Source organism: Grammomys surdaster, unplaced genomic scaffold (genome assembly GCF_004785775.1).
Source record: "Grammomys surdaster isolate TR1022 unplaced genomic scaffold, NIH_TR_1.0 233, whole genome shotgun sequence".
Lineage (NCBI taxonomy): Eukaryota > Metazoa > Chordata > Mammalia > Rodentia > Muridae > Grammomys > Grammomys surdaster.
In genome coordinates, this window is record NW_021604678.1 from 7,807,130 (window position 1) to 7,822,265 (window position 15,136).

The window sequence follows — 15,136 nt, forward strand, 5'->3', positions numbered from 1 at the left end:
GCCTGAACACAACTCACCGGCAGCATGCTCAGAAGACCTATCAGAAGTCTTGTACTGGCACAGTTTGGGAGAAGATCCCAGAGGCTTTGAATTTGCATACTAAATACCCGGAGCAAATGCTTTTTAAGTTGTTAGAAGCACCGAGCAGAACTTCCAAGTCCTCTGGAAGAGCAGCAAGAGCTCTTAACTGCTGAGCCATCTCTCCAGTCCCCTTGGGCATAAGCATGAGAGAGACCTATGGCAGCCTGGTTTCTTGATGTTCCTGGCATAGTGCAAGATCTCCCATCCCTAGACACACGTGTACTACATGTAGCAAGAGGCTTCTCATGTGGGATAAATTGCACATATAAAACGTTGCTTCCCTTGGGCAATGAGCTGTTTCAACATCGGAGACTCTTAAGACTGCAGGATTTAAAGTTTCTACATACAAACTATAAGAAAACTAAATCTCTTCATCACCGTATTCCCCTGTGAGGATTCTGAGTAAGCTGCTCATCGCATCTCACATCGGTGACGAGCAGCTGTGGCTCGGAGACTCTGGGATGTGTGAACTGATGTTGACCACTGTCCTTGGCGAACCCTACTCTAAAGAAGTAATAAACGACAGTGCTTTTGAGACTTGGCTTTTATGCTCTGCTTAGTGTGTGTGTGACAGCGGCTCCAGGACGCTTGTCTGAGTACTCTGCGGACATCCTGGAGCTTCAAGAATAGCAGAGAATATTTTTTAAATAGCTACATTACCAATTTTAAGCACGTAAATTGGAAACATGACCGTAAGCCGAGAAAGACCATACTGCAAAAGAGCAAAATATTCCGAAATTGCTGAAGAACTACAGGACAGCAAAAAGGATATTGAAGATCTCCAAAGTCAACATGTCTTCCTACAGTATATTCTGACCTTTTAAATAAAAGTCTGTGCTAATAGCAGTAACATCTGACATTCTCTTTTTAAACGGGGCTTTCTACCCTGTTATTGAATGGTATCGACTGTGTTGTTGTGAATTAATATGGTCACATCTACATTCTTCTGAAGTGTCTATTTTCATGAAAGGACATTATCTTGTCACATTAAAGTGAATGGAAAATTAATGTACTGGCACAGTAGAGACGAGAGCCTGCTGACTCAATACATGAGATGGAACAGTTTGTTTCAATGTTGTCAAACATTGTGTAAAGTACTCCGAAGGAAAAAAAATTGAAAACTAACAAGCTTGACTGTGCCAGATCGAAAGAAAATAGAAACAGTTTAATCAGTCACTTTGACATAATTCTTTGGCGTTCAAGGCTTAATAAGCATTATAAACTGGCAGCCGCAACTGACTTCAGTACTGTCCACTCCCACCTTTGAGCTCTTACACTACCCCATCCACCCACCCATTCTGTTTGATGGTGTGCAAGGACCCATTAGGTACCCTATGCTAGGTACCCTTACATACGTTAGCTACAACCCACTGCCGTCCCGATTCTACGCATGCCTGACCCTGTGTAAAAGGCATCAGGACTTAAGGAGACTGCAGATATACTCTCAACCACTCAGCTAGCTGAGCCACAGATCTGAGTTTGAAAGTGGTCCATGCTGTTTTAAATCATCCCTGCACTTCTGGAATCATGCCTCTGTTATCTCCTGAGGTGACATTTTGAAATGCATGTGACTATGCCCTGGATCTACTTTAGACATACTGAATTGTATTTTTAGGAACCAGGTGCTAGGCTCCACATTCTTACGAAGTTTAATTGGTGTGGTTCTATACCACGAGGACACTTATTGTGGTTTCTGTGAATACAAGAAGACAATATGGTAGATCCTTAATGTTCATGTCTTATGAAGACTCAGGGTTTACACTAGCTGTGACCTCTTCCCTGCTCTCTATCACCTACAAATCAAAATTGTTAAAATTTCAACTTACAAAGTTAGATGAAGATAAAATTCCTAACACATCATTCAACTCTTTTTCAGGTGAAGGGTCAGATGGGAGGAATAACTTACATAATAAAAAGGTTCTTTTCCCTTTCCTTCCCTCTCTCCCTCCCCAACACGAACACATACCAGCCAACTTGAAAGAAGCCATCGGAATCTGGTTCTTACTTAGTCATTTATTTTTCTGGGCAGGAAGCAAACCTCAGGACCCCATACTTGACAACCAAGTGCTTTACCACTGAGCCAAAGAACCCCTGAACATGGGAATTCTGAAGTAGAATTCTAGTGAAATATTGAAAAGTATTTTATACGCACAATATTATAGGAATTAGTTGGTAAGACTTGGTTATCCAGGCTATACAGCAATATTTATATGATTTATCAAAATTGATTATAAAATAAACAGACTCATATTATTTAATGAATACTAGATAATGAACAAAGGATCATACAAACATCTTATATTTCTTCAATGATCTTAATGAGGTGGATTTGAAGGAGTTGGAGATACAGTTAAGAGTACTTGCTGTTCCAGAGGACCCAAAGTTCAGTTCCCAGCACACAAATCGGGAGGCTCACAGACATCTGTAACTCTAGTTCCACGGGATCCAATGCTATTGGCCTCCAGAGGCACCAGCACTTGCATCCGTATGCCCACATGCTGACACATGCCCACATGCTGACACACGCCCACCTACACATAATTGAAAATAACAGGACAAGGGCATGCTCACTCCCAGAGGGACAGTTTGTTTAACAGAACTTTGTTGGTTAGGAAGGCACCTAGACGGAAAGCCACTTCCACGTGAACAAAATGCCTGTGGTTTACAGCATATCCCTTTGTCAGGAATGGAGGTTAGGGAACTCTACCTCAGTGGTTTTCAAAATGGCTTCCTGGATCAACTCCATAGGAATCTCCTGGAATTTCCAGAGATGTAAATCCTCAAGCCATAGCCGACTTTCATAGAGTCCACACTGAAGGGGTGGGTCTCAGTGTCTGGCTTCATGGCCACCAAGTGGCATAGCCAACATTGCACTTCATTCTCAACCACCTAGAAAACTAAAATAAAGCCAGCAAGCAAGACCCTGGATGAAAGCTAAGGAATTCAACAATGAAGTGTTGTTTTAGGAATGTTGATATTTACAACCAAAGCTATTTGGATTGCCTGTTTCATGGCAGCCTTCCTGTTTTGTCAGAGAAGACCTGTTCAATGGTTCTTAGTTGAGGCCATTTTCCTAGCACCATGGAGAACATCCCATGAACACTTGGCTAAAGTCATTTTCAAAATCATGCTTGTTCAGTGTTACATTTACTTTATTATGTATATTTAGTTTCTTCCCTTTTCTCAAACTTGACCTTCAAATGCTCCCAAAAGAAAAAGGACGATGAAACCCACTGGGAAGTAAAGTAATGGAAAGACTGAAGTAAGGAAAAAAAATAGGAATTCTTAATAAGGACTGTTAGTAGCCACATGTCTAGAGCTTTGCTAGGAACACTTTCAATCTCCATGATAAACACAGAAAGCAGGCACTTAACCCTGAGCCTGGATAGCCAGAGAGATACTTAAGAACCTTGCCTAAGCTAGTACAACCAGATAGTGCCCCCTGCTGTTCTTTTCTTCAACTTACTAGTTTAGACTATTATCGCCTTTGAATCTAATTTATGCCAACAGAATTTTCCTTACTTCCTAAAACCATCCTTTGACTAGCCACAGAACACGGTACCCTGAAGCCACTGACATGGCCAAATTACCCATATCGGGGTAATTGTCTGCTGTTACCTTGGCAGACCAGTCTCACTAAACATGGCCGCACCTATTTCTTCATGGACGGTGTACTAGACTTGCAATAAATTGAAGCTGTATATTCAAAGGATGAATAAAAGAGAAACTCAGGGTGCCAACTCTGTTGACACAAAACATATTTAGAGCCAATTGCTCTAGAGCAAAAATGGCAGCCACCACGAGCACATTCTGAAGGTGAGGCAAAGCCATAGCACGTGTCACTTCGTAAAGCCCCATAAAAGCCGAATCTAAAAATTAAGCCTCAGAGAGAACTCAAGGGCTTTCAAGAACCTGGGAGAACTGGTTACTCTCTATGTTCAGTGTCAAGATGCTGTCCTGGGTCATGTAGCTTTATGATACAAGGGAAATGGAGCAGACTGCAAAAACAAAGCAGCCCAAACTTGGGAAACTGTAAGACTTTTTGTTTAATTCTTCAAGTAAGAAATGGTCTTTTAAAACCAAAGGAAGTGTCTTATAAGAAGCCCTGAAATAAAATACAGTCACATGAGGCAGGTGGCATGAGACCATGTCTTTCCTATGCAAAGAACTAACTAGTGGCCCAAAGAATGTAACTGTGATTGGATGCTAGCTCACTCCCAATGTCAATGGTTGATATAAAGTCATGGTACACAGGCATGCACCTCTGATCCAATATGCCTAGTATCCTGTAAGAAGAGAGCTCTGCAAAGGCAGACTGGCCTGCGGGTAGGGCCTTGGGGGCATTTTCATGATTGATGTGAGAAGATCCAGCTCACTTGGGGCAGAGCCACCCCTGGCTTGGTGGTCCTGTGTGCCATAAGAAGGCACGCATAGCAATCTAGTAAACAGTACTCCTTTGTGGCTTCTGCTTCAGTCCCTGCCTTCGGGAACTCTACTCTGTGACGTACTATTACCTGGAAGTGTACAATGAAATAAATCCCTCTTAGTCAGGGTGCCTTACCACAGCAAGAGGAGCCTCAACTACAACAGGCTCCTCATTTTACGGGGTGCAAAGTGAGTTTCGAGGCCAGACCTTTCAGTGAGACGTGAGAGATGAGAGGGAAGGCAGAGGTGGAGTCCAGCGTCTCCACACTCCTGAATACAGCTGTGCCTCCTGCCCGTGTGTGAACTTGCAAGGTCAGGAAGAGCAAACACACCAGGAAGGAGAGAGTACTGGGGTGTCTCCAACCAAGTAAGAAGAGGGTAATTAGGGCTCTTAGAAGTCCTCCAGCTCCACCTGCTGTGGCCTGGTGTTTTCCCTCCTCCTTACTGTTATGACCTAGGCCCAAGACAGCCTTGAAAGAAGACGTGGATGGAGGTCTGAGCTTCTCTCCCACACCAAACCTCCCCTCAGGACTATTGTCATGCTCTCCTTGAGTACTTGTGCTAATGGAGGTCTTCTTTAGGTCTGAAGTCTTTCTCTCCATCTTCAGGACCACATCATGGCTGCTGATGCTATGCTCTCTTCTGAAGGGTCTTGGCTTTCTTTTTGCAGGGCTTTCAACCACTTATGATATCTTTTATTATTTATAAGAAGTGCCATCACAGATTCTCTCATCCTGGCACACTGCACCTTCCTTGGGATCCCAAGTACAACTGTTTTTCAACTGGAGGAACTACATAAATGAGATCTAGTGTCCCCACCTGTCAAATCCCAAGTCCCCAGCAAAAAGGGGAGGGGAAGGGCGGCTACGCTCTAACTGTCTCCAGGAACCACATGACCACAGGTGAATTTGACCCATCTGCTGATTGCTGCTTGCAGCATTCTGCAATGTGTCCACCATTAAGGATCCCCTCCCCCACACACCGTTTTTATGGTCTTGGGGAGAAATTCAGGGCCTTTGACACTGCAGGCAAGCACTGGATCACTGAGCTACATCTCCAACAGCAAAGGTGGTTCTTCATGTCTGCTACATGATTGGCATGTTCAGAATGTCCCATTTCACCAAGCTTCATTATATCTGCCTATTTCCCCAGTTTCCTAGCGACTGTAGAAATAATTTACAGTCAAAGCTTCTAAGCTTTGGCTTTAAGAGAGTACAGTTTGTGTCATTACAATTTCCTTAAAGAAATGAAAGCAGGTAAGGTTTTTGGAAACCCAGTGCTTCACTGTGAGTTGCAAGGTGGTTTAATGAGGATGTATTCAGCTTTGTCCTGGTTCTTGGCAAAGAGTTTCAAAAACCCTTGGAATTTCCTGAGGGTTAGGAGTGCCTTTGTTCTGTGCCTGGGGTGACTCATTATGGTCCTTTGACAGGTTCAGGAAGAGAGCTGGTCACCAGAAAGACCACATGATTTAAATGGCTGGGGTTGGAGCCAGCTCCACTCTTGGGAAGGAAAGGAGTCTGGATATTGAATTCAATGATACAATAACAAGTTAATAGTTTAATCAGTCATGTCCAATTAAAACTTTGACCACTGGCTCAAGGAGCTTCCTTGTTGATGAAAATGCTAATGTGTAAGCAAAGCAATGTGGTCTGATCCCTCAGGGAAGGGACATGGAGACACACACACACACAGAAAGAGAGAGAGAGAGAGAGAGAGAGAGAGAGAGAGAGAGAGAGATTCTTTTAGAAAGTGATCTATTAAGTAGAATTTCAGATAGTATGGTAAAACTACAGACCATATGGGCTGCATGAATAAGGTAAGACTTTTTATAGTAAACAAAGTTTTGAGATTCCCAGAAAACTTTTGAGTTCTCATCTGGGAAGAGAAAGACTTAAAGGTCACAAGCACTCAGTCGTCAAGCATGGCTCCCTGCTGTTTTAACATTCATATTTGGAATTAGCTCCACGTAAAAGGACTATGTCTCTATACAGGCAGTCTGCAACTGTGAGTTGCAAGGTGGTTTAATGAGGATGTATTCAGCTTTGTCCTGGTTCTTGGCAAAGAGTTTCAAAAACCCTTGGAATTTCCTGAGGGTTAGGAGTGCCTTTGTTCTGTGCCTGGGGTGTTATTACTTGTGCTGTAGTTCCTGACTTTCAGCTGGCTAGCGAATCCATCCAGACCCTAGAATGAGAGGCTCCTTGACTTTCTCTTGTCTCCTTAATTTTCTCTTTCAGTCCTGAGTTAACTACAATAGACTAACCACACGCTGGTAACCTCCCACTGACCTAGAGATGTGTAGGGATGGGCGGCCTAGATCACATGTTTGTGCTTGGGTGTGTATTTGCTTTTGTGTGCAAGGAGGAAAAACAACACTGAGAATGAGCTCAGCTGCAGCCTCGGACAGGAATTCCTTAAATAACTATGTTCTTAAGTTGTCTTTCAGGGACTGCCTGCAGGATCCCCTTGGGAGTAGGTTGGAACCAGCTTCATAAAAATGGTTCTGTGCCGAAGTCAGTATGTCCAGTCGTCATGGGCTGCATTGGGGTTTGGGGATTTGAGCTCGTGATATCAACAGGTCATTGACTGGAAGGTCATGGCTCAGGAAGGTATGTGACGCCTGTTTCTGCTTGCGTCACACAACGCTAAGACTTCGCCTTTGCACTGTCCATTTAGAAAGCAGTTGGTCCCCTCCCCCTTCCTAAAAAGGCCCTTGCTGCCAGCACATAGTGGCAGCTCTGGGCAGCTTAGCTCCTGGAGTCTCTGTCAGTCAACCATGCAATAAAGATTTTTTTCCCCTCATAGCAACACAATGGCACCAGTACTGGTCTGTATGTGTATGTACCTTGTGCATGCCTGGAACCCACAGAGGCTGTAAAAGACTACGGGATCCCTGCACCTTGAGTTACAGACAGTAGCCATCCATCACATGAGTACTGGGAATTGAACCCAGGTCCTCTTAAAGACCAGCTAGTACACTTAGCCACTGAGCCATTTCCCCAGCCCCTGCTGTTCTGTCTTCATAGAAAGCTACACTCTTTGGGCTGGAGAGATGGCTCAGTGGTTCCTAGCACCCACGTCAGGCAGTTTACAAATCTCTGATGTAACACCAGATTCACATGATCTAATACGTCTGGCCTCCCCAGACACATGCACACTCATGTCAGCAAATCTTTGTGTTAGAACTTTCTGATACGTTTATTAAACCCAGGGAGCTGGGGAAGTAGCTTAGTCAGTGGAGTGTTTGCTTTGTGAACATGAAGGACGGGGTTCAGATCCTCAGCACCAGTGGGAAAAACCATTAGCAGCAGAGTGTGCTTGCGATCCCAGAGCTGGAAGTCAGACACAGACGTCTCACTGTTTAGGAGTCTTGATCACATTCTCCACTGATGAGAAAATTTAAAAGGCAGGGGAAATCCTAGACACAGTGGGCAGCAACAGGTTATGAACTTTATTATACAACTAGAGGTACGTGTGTACGGGCATGCACATACACACACACACACACACACACACACACACACACACACACACAGAGTGAGAATGAGAGGGGGGGAGTAGAGACAGAGACAGGGAGAGAGACAGAGACAGAGAGAGGGAGAGAGGCACACTGAGAGGGATGATCTACAAGACAGATCCATTTTTCCTCTAGAGGGCTGGAGGTTTTAGTGGCCTGAGATGCCCTTTCTTTAATTTTGGGTTGACCAGATTAAACAAAGAAAAGGAAGCTAATAGGCCCACAGCTTCAGGTAAATATTGTCAGGACTCAGGACCTGCCTTGAACATATTCAACCAGCCTGAGTGAGTCAGCCAGAGGGGAGGGACCTTGCTGGCTGAAAAAGCATGCCAGGCTTTTGTCTCAAGTCCCAAGTGTGTGAGACAAGTCAGAAGCAAGTCAGAAGGCTGCCATCTTTATTCTCTCTCTCTCTCTCTCTCTCTCTCTCTCTCTCTCTCTCTCTCTCTCTCTCTCTCTCTCTCTCTCTCTCTCCCCTCTCTCCCCTCTCTCCCCTCTCTCCCCTCTCTCCCCTCTCTCCTCTCTCTTATCTACAGTAAAACCCTTCTCCTGATCATGGAGTGCCTTGACTGTGCCCTTGCTTACAGCTTTCACATACATGCTTACATAGTCACAAGCACTATTTCCGTGGACACATTCAACAGTATTAAGCCTGCAAAATTATTTTTTGGCAAATCTTAACCCGTCTAAACTGCATAGTTCAGTAGTAGTGAGACCATTCACATTGTTCTCAAGCAATTACCAGAACTTTTTCATTCTGCGGAACACAAAGTCTATACTGGCTTAACCATAACACCCCCTCGGCCTTCTGTGCTCCGGGAAACCACAGGCCTCTGTGTACTCCTTTAGATACCTTACATAAGAGGAACTGCGTAGTGTTTATCTTTTCATGGCTGTCTTATTTTACTAGCTGAACATGCTCATGGTTCACCCATTTTTAAGATACCTTTCATTTTAAGGCTGGATGATATTCCAAATTGTGCATATGGAGCACGTTTGCGTGTCTTTTCCCTGTTTGTTGAGAATTGGTTGCTTTTACTTCTTAGCTATTGAAATTTCATATTTATATTGAAAAATATACTGCCATGAGACTCAGTCCATATTGCAGATAGAACTGTGAGATAATTAAAGAGATCTGGCAGGTGTGTGCGTGTGCGTGTGCGTGTTTGGTGGGAGTGGCAATAAAGTAGCCCAAGCTGTCCTTGAACCTTTTGTGTAGTGTTTTTTTGTAGTAGAAAATATCCTTAAACTCCTGATCCACCTCCCAAGTGCGGGATTGTAGGTTTTGTATGACCACATGCAGCAAACCATCCCTCTTATTTGTTCACACAGTGCTGAGGGAGGGTCCTAGAACCTTACCACATGCTAGGTGGGCACTGGACCTAGAGCCTTAACACATGCTAGGTGAGCACTCTACCACAGTGGACCACTGCCAACTGTGTGTTGCTTTACCTTTAATTTACAGTCATTTGATATGACTGACTGCAACAGGAAACTCATACCCCATGTCTCATATTCAACTTAGGACTTAGTCTGTTAGATGTGTCAGTGAACTCCATGTCAATTCTCTTGTAGACCTGGGCTATCGTTTTGAAGAGCCTCTTCATCTGACTCTGTTGGAGATGCATAGTCAGATGGGCTTTCAGGCATGGAGAGTGCTAAGGTTGGCTCTTGACCAGTGAACAGCACAGCTCCCCACCTCTGCACTGTCCACACCTCTGTGTGCTTTTCTTTCAACTTCTCTTACTCATAAAATGTACGCTCATGGCTTAAAGGCACAAGGGTAGAGAGGGAGACACAGGGGAAAGAGCCGACTGCCTGAGGTGCCGACTACCTTAGGGAGTTGTCAGAGATGCTTTGTGTGTCTCTCCCATGTCCTTTCTTTTGTACAGAGCCACTGTGTCTACTACTCCCATAACTTGAGTTTTTCACTGATGACACATTCTGGTACAGTTTCTAATGTCATTTCATAGAGCTAGATATTTTCCTCACATTCTTTTTAATAATTACATTAAAATGGCTAAAAGTTAAAAATGAGTAATTTGTACCTATTGGGTGTTCATTTACAATGTATATTTCTAATCATACAAACAAATATGCTTTGGCCCACAATTTTCAGCCTTCATTCACATTTTTGATGCATGAGAAGTAGAACTGCAGAATAAAGGACACAAACATTTAACACTGACAAATGCTGACCCGAGTGCTATCTAAAAGTGTAACACAGTCTCCTAGGAACAGTTTGAACAGGTTCCTCTTGAGTGCCTAACTTTGTCTTGCTATTTTTCCAATTATCTAGTTCTTAGGTAGAAGATGGTTCCTTTTCCCCTTAGGTATTTCTTTAGTTCTCAGAGGTTCTGTATACATGTGTACTGGACACTTGCAATTCTTTTACTTGCTACTTTGTGTCCCATTGAGCTCATTTTTGAAATTGCTTTAGTCAAATCATTTGTATTTTACAGAAATACATCGGCCTGATGGTCTACAAATGTGTCTCCCTGAAGGTTATCTTCTCATTCTATTTACTTTGTTGCTGCCACAGTTACAAATTTATACATAAACAGATTTAAAAAAAATTTTTGTCAGGCTGGAGAGATAGCTCAGTGGTTAAGAGCACTGACTGCTCTTCCAGAGGTCCTGAGTTCAATTCCCAGCAACTACATGGTGGTTCGCAACCATCTGTAATAGGATCTGATGCCCTCTTCTGCTGTGTCTGAAGACAGCGACAGAATACACATATACATAAAATAAATGAATAAATAAATATATATATTTTTAAACAGCTTGTCTTTTGCTTTAATCTTATGGTTGTAATGGCCTTCTCTATTCCAAATTAATTCTAAAGAATCCACTTGAATTTCATTTTTTTATAATTGTGTATTTATTTATTTATTTTACATGCATGCGTGTATGTGCAGGTGTGAGTACATGCTCATAGTCGTGTGGGAGTATGTGTGTACAGGTATGTGGAGGCCACAGAAAAACACCGAGTTTCATTTCTCAGGTGCTGGTCACCTTATTTTTTGAGACAGGAGCTCCCACAGGGACCTGGGGCTTGCTATTGCAAGCATGCTACTAACCATTCCCTCACATCTGTGTTTTATGCATCAAAAACTTATTTTAATATCAGAAGGGAGATGGAATGTAGACTTACCTTTTCCCCAACAATCTAGAAGTCTCTCCAAGTTTACTAAAGAAAGAAACTATCTTTCCTTATCTGATAGTAAATGTCATCTTCATCATTCTGTAGACTGAGTTATAGACTAAATTTATTCTCCATTAAGGCCTCTTTGCCAAGTATGGACCTTTATAATACCCTTAAAAATGTTTACTGCATGTGTGTATGTGGGAAGGGGGTGTTATATGTATATAAATACAGGTGTCCTTCCCGTGAGGCTAAAGCTACAGGTAGTTTCAACAGCCTGCTGTGCACTCTGAGAACTGAAGCCCAGTCCTGTGCATTGAAGTGTTTTGAAGCCTGACACCAACATCTCCAATACATTCTTACTACTAGTCCTGCCTTAACTTTCTGAGTTCTGGAGTTACAGATATATGCCAGATATACTTGCTTAGGATACATATACTTTATTATTTTTAAATATGCTCTAGCTTTTTGCCATTTTTTACAGTTAATCAACTTTCTTTTTTTTTTTTTCTAGTAGTTTGACTTTCTGTTTGACTCATGTAAGTCACAGTGGTGTGAAGGTTTGGCTTTTACTCACCCAGACAGATGCCATGACAGTCCACCTTTCTCTCAAGCCGAGATTACAGGAACCTATAAAAGAAATTATTTAAAAAAGTATTAAATGGACAAAAACATGTTGTGATTTAGCAGGCAACATTTTCAGTCCAATTCTTAATGTTTAATCCAGAAAGCAGCCGTCAGCAGTCAATGAGAAACTTCTCTGGAAGAGGGCGTGTATCTGACATCAGGAAACCCATTCCCTGAGCAAGGATTAACTAAGCATTTACCAATTTCAAACTTCTAGCAGGGTCATTTAGGTCTGGCCAGCTGTCCTCAGTACACCACTTAGACGGAGATAAGTAAGAATTAAAAGGAGAAAGAGAGCATTTAATGGCCCATTGGGAAGAGGAACAAACAAGGAGGTATAGGAACCCCCATGTCTGCCTTCAGGGTACTGACAAGGAGCAGGAGACGCTCATTTCTTATTTAAGTCCAGGAGTGTTGCTGTCTATAGTCCTAGCCTGTGAGAGGCTGGGGCAGAAGGATCACCTGGTCTACACAAGGACATCCCATTTCAAAATGACAGCAACAAAACCAGAACTGTAAATATCCATTACTGATTTCTTCTAACCCAGAACAGGTTGGCATCACAGGGAAAAGGGAAAAAAAAAGAAAGTTGTTTCTTACCCCTAAACCAAGACAAATTCTAGCTGGGTTTGGGCTGATTTCTTGCCTGTACATTTTACAAGATCCAAGCCTATGCGGCCTGTGATGAATGCCCACCTCTACTCTTTGAGGAGTCCAGGCTAGTCTCAAGTAGGTACAGACAGGAAAAGGCAACCTTGAACCCAGGCACACTTTCCATAAGCAAACATTACTCAGATGTGCTGGCTTGTCTCCAGGGTTGATTCAGAAATAGAAGCTGTTCCCACCCATCCTGGCAACAAAATATTCTAAAACTTAAATGGCAGCTCAGGGGCAAAGGTCAACATGAAATCACATTCATAGTCACTGGAAATATTTAGCCCTGATTTTTGCCCGTTCTGTGCTCCCTAGTTAAAGGGTCTGACCCTCTAGCTCTCTCTAGAGTATACAGTGGGTAGAGGATAAGGTTTCTTCCTGTGGCCAGACAGAAGAGGAATTTCATTTTGGTCCTGAGTGCAGCTGCGTTCAGAGCTGAGAAGTTTCATAAGCGACTGGATCAGGAACGGTCACTTTAACCTCAGCAGTAGATGAGTCCATTGATGGTTTTATAATTTAATGGGCAGTTGGGAAACAATGGAAACGTACGGGTAAGACTCCCTGAAGAGAGCAGATCCTGGACAGCATGCCTCAGAGGTCTCTGTTTTCTCCCTGGCACTACCCATCCTAGTCTCTGCTTCTTGGCCACCATGAGGTGGGCATTGTCCTCTGCTACAGACTCCATTACCGGCATGTCCTGCCTCACATAGGGTGATTAGCAATGGAGCCAGCTGACCTACCTGAAGCAAAATCTCTAAAACCATGTACTGAAAGACATCTTTCCTTCTTTGAAATTCTTCCTCTCAGCTACTCTGTCACAGACAAAAAGCTAACACATCTCTTAATTCGAGACCTAATTTGAGTCAGGATTTCCTCATGTGTAAAACACGGAGAAGGCTGTTGCTAGTGCTGGGGAAAAGTAAGATAGATTATACTGTCAGCCAGCATCTTGTGTTTTTACTAGGTGCCAGGTGACAGAAGTGTTAGAAAGTGAGGTCCACAAAGCCAGGGATTTGTGTAATGTTTATCCACTGGTGTTTATGAAAAAAAACTTATTCGATGATTTAAACATAAGCCTCAGAATAACCTCGTTAGTGAGAGAGACAACATTAACAGCATGTCTACTTTGCACAGGAAGATGCTGGGGGCATGGGAAGCTAGAGTGAAATCCCCACCAGACAGCTATTGGGTCGAGCCTACTGAACCTATGCATCTAGATTCCAAAGGCATAAACCCTTAGCCCCCATGCTCTGTGGCCCCGACCCAAACTGATGCTGACCCAAACATTTGTTGACCCAATATAATGTGGACATTTCTAAGTATTATATTATTAAGCCACCCTTTAATCTTGTAAAAAGTAAAGAATTACTTCACAGTGCAAGCCAAATGACCTAACAAGAGAGCTTTAAACACATCCTTCCTGAAGGGGATTACAGCAGCTACATAATTTTCTTGTACTTCCTCCTGCTCGAATTTCTACAGATTTCTCAACACCAACAGATCTGGGGACAGTAGTCTGATTTTCCTTATATTTTAAAAGTACCTTTCTAGGCAGTCTGAAAACTTCCACATTTAGGAAAACCAGTAACGACTCTTCACAGAACCTTTTAGTCTATTTTTTATGACGTTTGTGAGGAGTAGAAACTGAAGTTCTTTCAGGGAACACACCTCCTGGGGAAGAATTTTGCCCCGGCTGCTCAACTTTCTATCAGTACTGGACCCAGAACGTCTATATAAGGCCATTTGTAATCACAAACCACATACCTAGATAACTCACCTGCTGACTCAAGAGCCAGGGGAGGTGATTCATGTCTAGTGAATAGAATTCTGTTGTAATCAAAGAAAACGGCATCTTTTAAAAGAGAAAATCGAAGCTCCCCAACTCTCAAAGTCCGGTACCCTAATTCATCTTTCTCCTGAGGTCAGCTTCTCACAAAGTACAACTAAAATACTCTTGGAGGGGAGAAAGATCTCATGGGAGCGGTAGTGGAAAAGTTCTCACCACAGAACTCTGAGCCGAGCCTGAGACCATCGCCTATCCCTTCTTCATTTAAATGTTTCCAAGACCTTTAAGAATGAGGGGCCCCTGGATATGAGCTTGGGCCTCAAGACTCCAAGACTGGTAACTTCCTCAGCAAGGCCCTTGGGCTCCCCAGATCCTGTCTCCTCCATTTGGATAGAAGAGGAAAGGGCTTGGGGGAAGGAAAGGAAGGGGACAGTGCGGGGACCTAGCTGTGCTCACAGAACTAGGGACCGCGCGGGGACCTGCTGCTCTGTGGGTGGAGCGGGCGGCCATGGGAAACTTACCCTTAGGGCGGCGGCAGCGGCTGCAGCGAAGCCCTGGGAGAAGCTCTGTGAAGGTGAGCGCTCGGTGATAGCTTCAGGCTAGCCTGGATGGCTACCCAGACTGCGACCGCACCCTTCCTCAGCCCCTCCTCCTGTTTCTACTCAGGGACCGCCCAGGACTGGCTCGCAAGTGGCTCTTGGATTCCGGATCCTCTGTGCTCCAGCCGCGACCCACCCACCACGCCCCCTTGCAAGCCCTCCTCTTACTCTGTCTCCCCCACGCCCTCTTCCACTCTCCACCCTTCCTCCAAACCCAAACCTTTTCCTCCTCCTCCTCCTCTCCCTCCCCCTCTCCTCCCCTCCCCCTCCCCTCCCGTCCCCCTCCCCCTCCCCTCCCCCTCCCCCTC

General features: G+C 43.8%; 1 protein-coding gene across 1 annotated transcript in view; it reads right to left on the reverse strand.

Annotated features, from left to right (window-relative positions):
• Anxa3 (annexin A3) overlaps window positions 1–14,932 on the reverse strand; it is a 50,008-nt gene extending 35,076 nt beyond the window's left edge. Inside the window, exons 1-2 of the mRNA XM_028773686.1 lie at window positions 14,751–14,932; window positions 11,740–11,792 (exon numbers count right to left, since the gene is read on the reverse strand). Of these exons, the coding sequence (XP_028629519.1) occupies window positions 11,740–11,754 (15 nt within the window). The 5' untranslated portion in view covers window positions 11,755–11,792; window positions 14,751–14,932. The remainder of the gene's footprint in view (window positions 1–11,739; window positions 11,793–14,750) is intronic.
• Window positions 14,933–15,136: the final 204 nt, after the last annotated feature.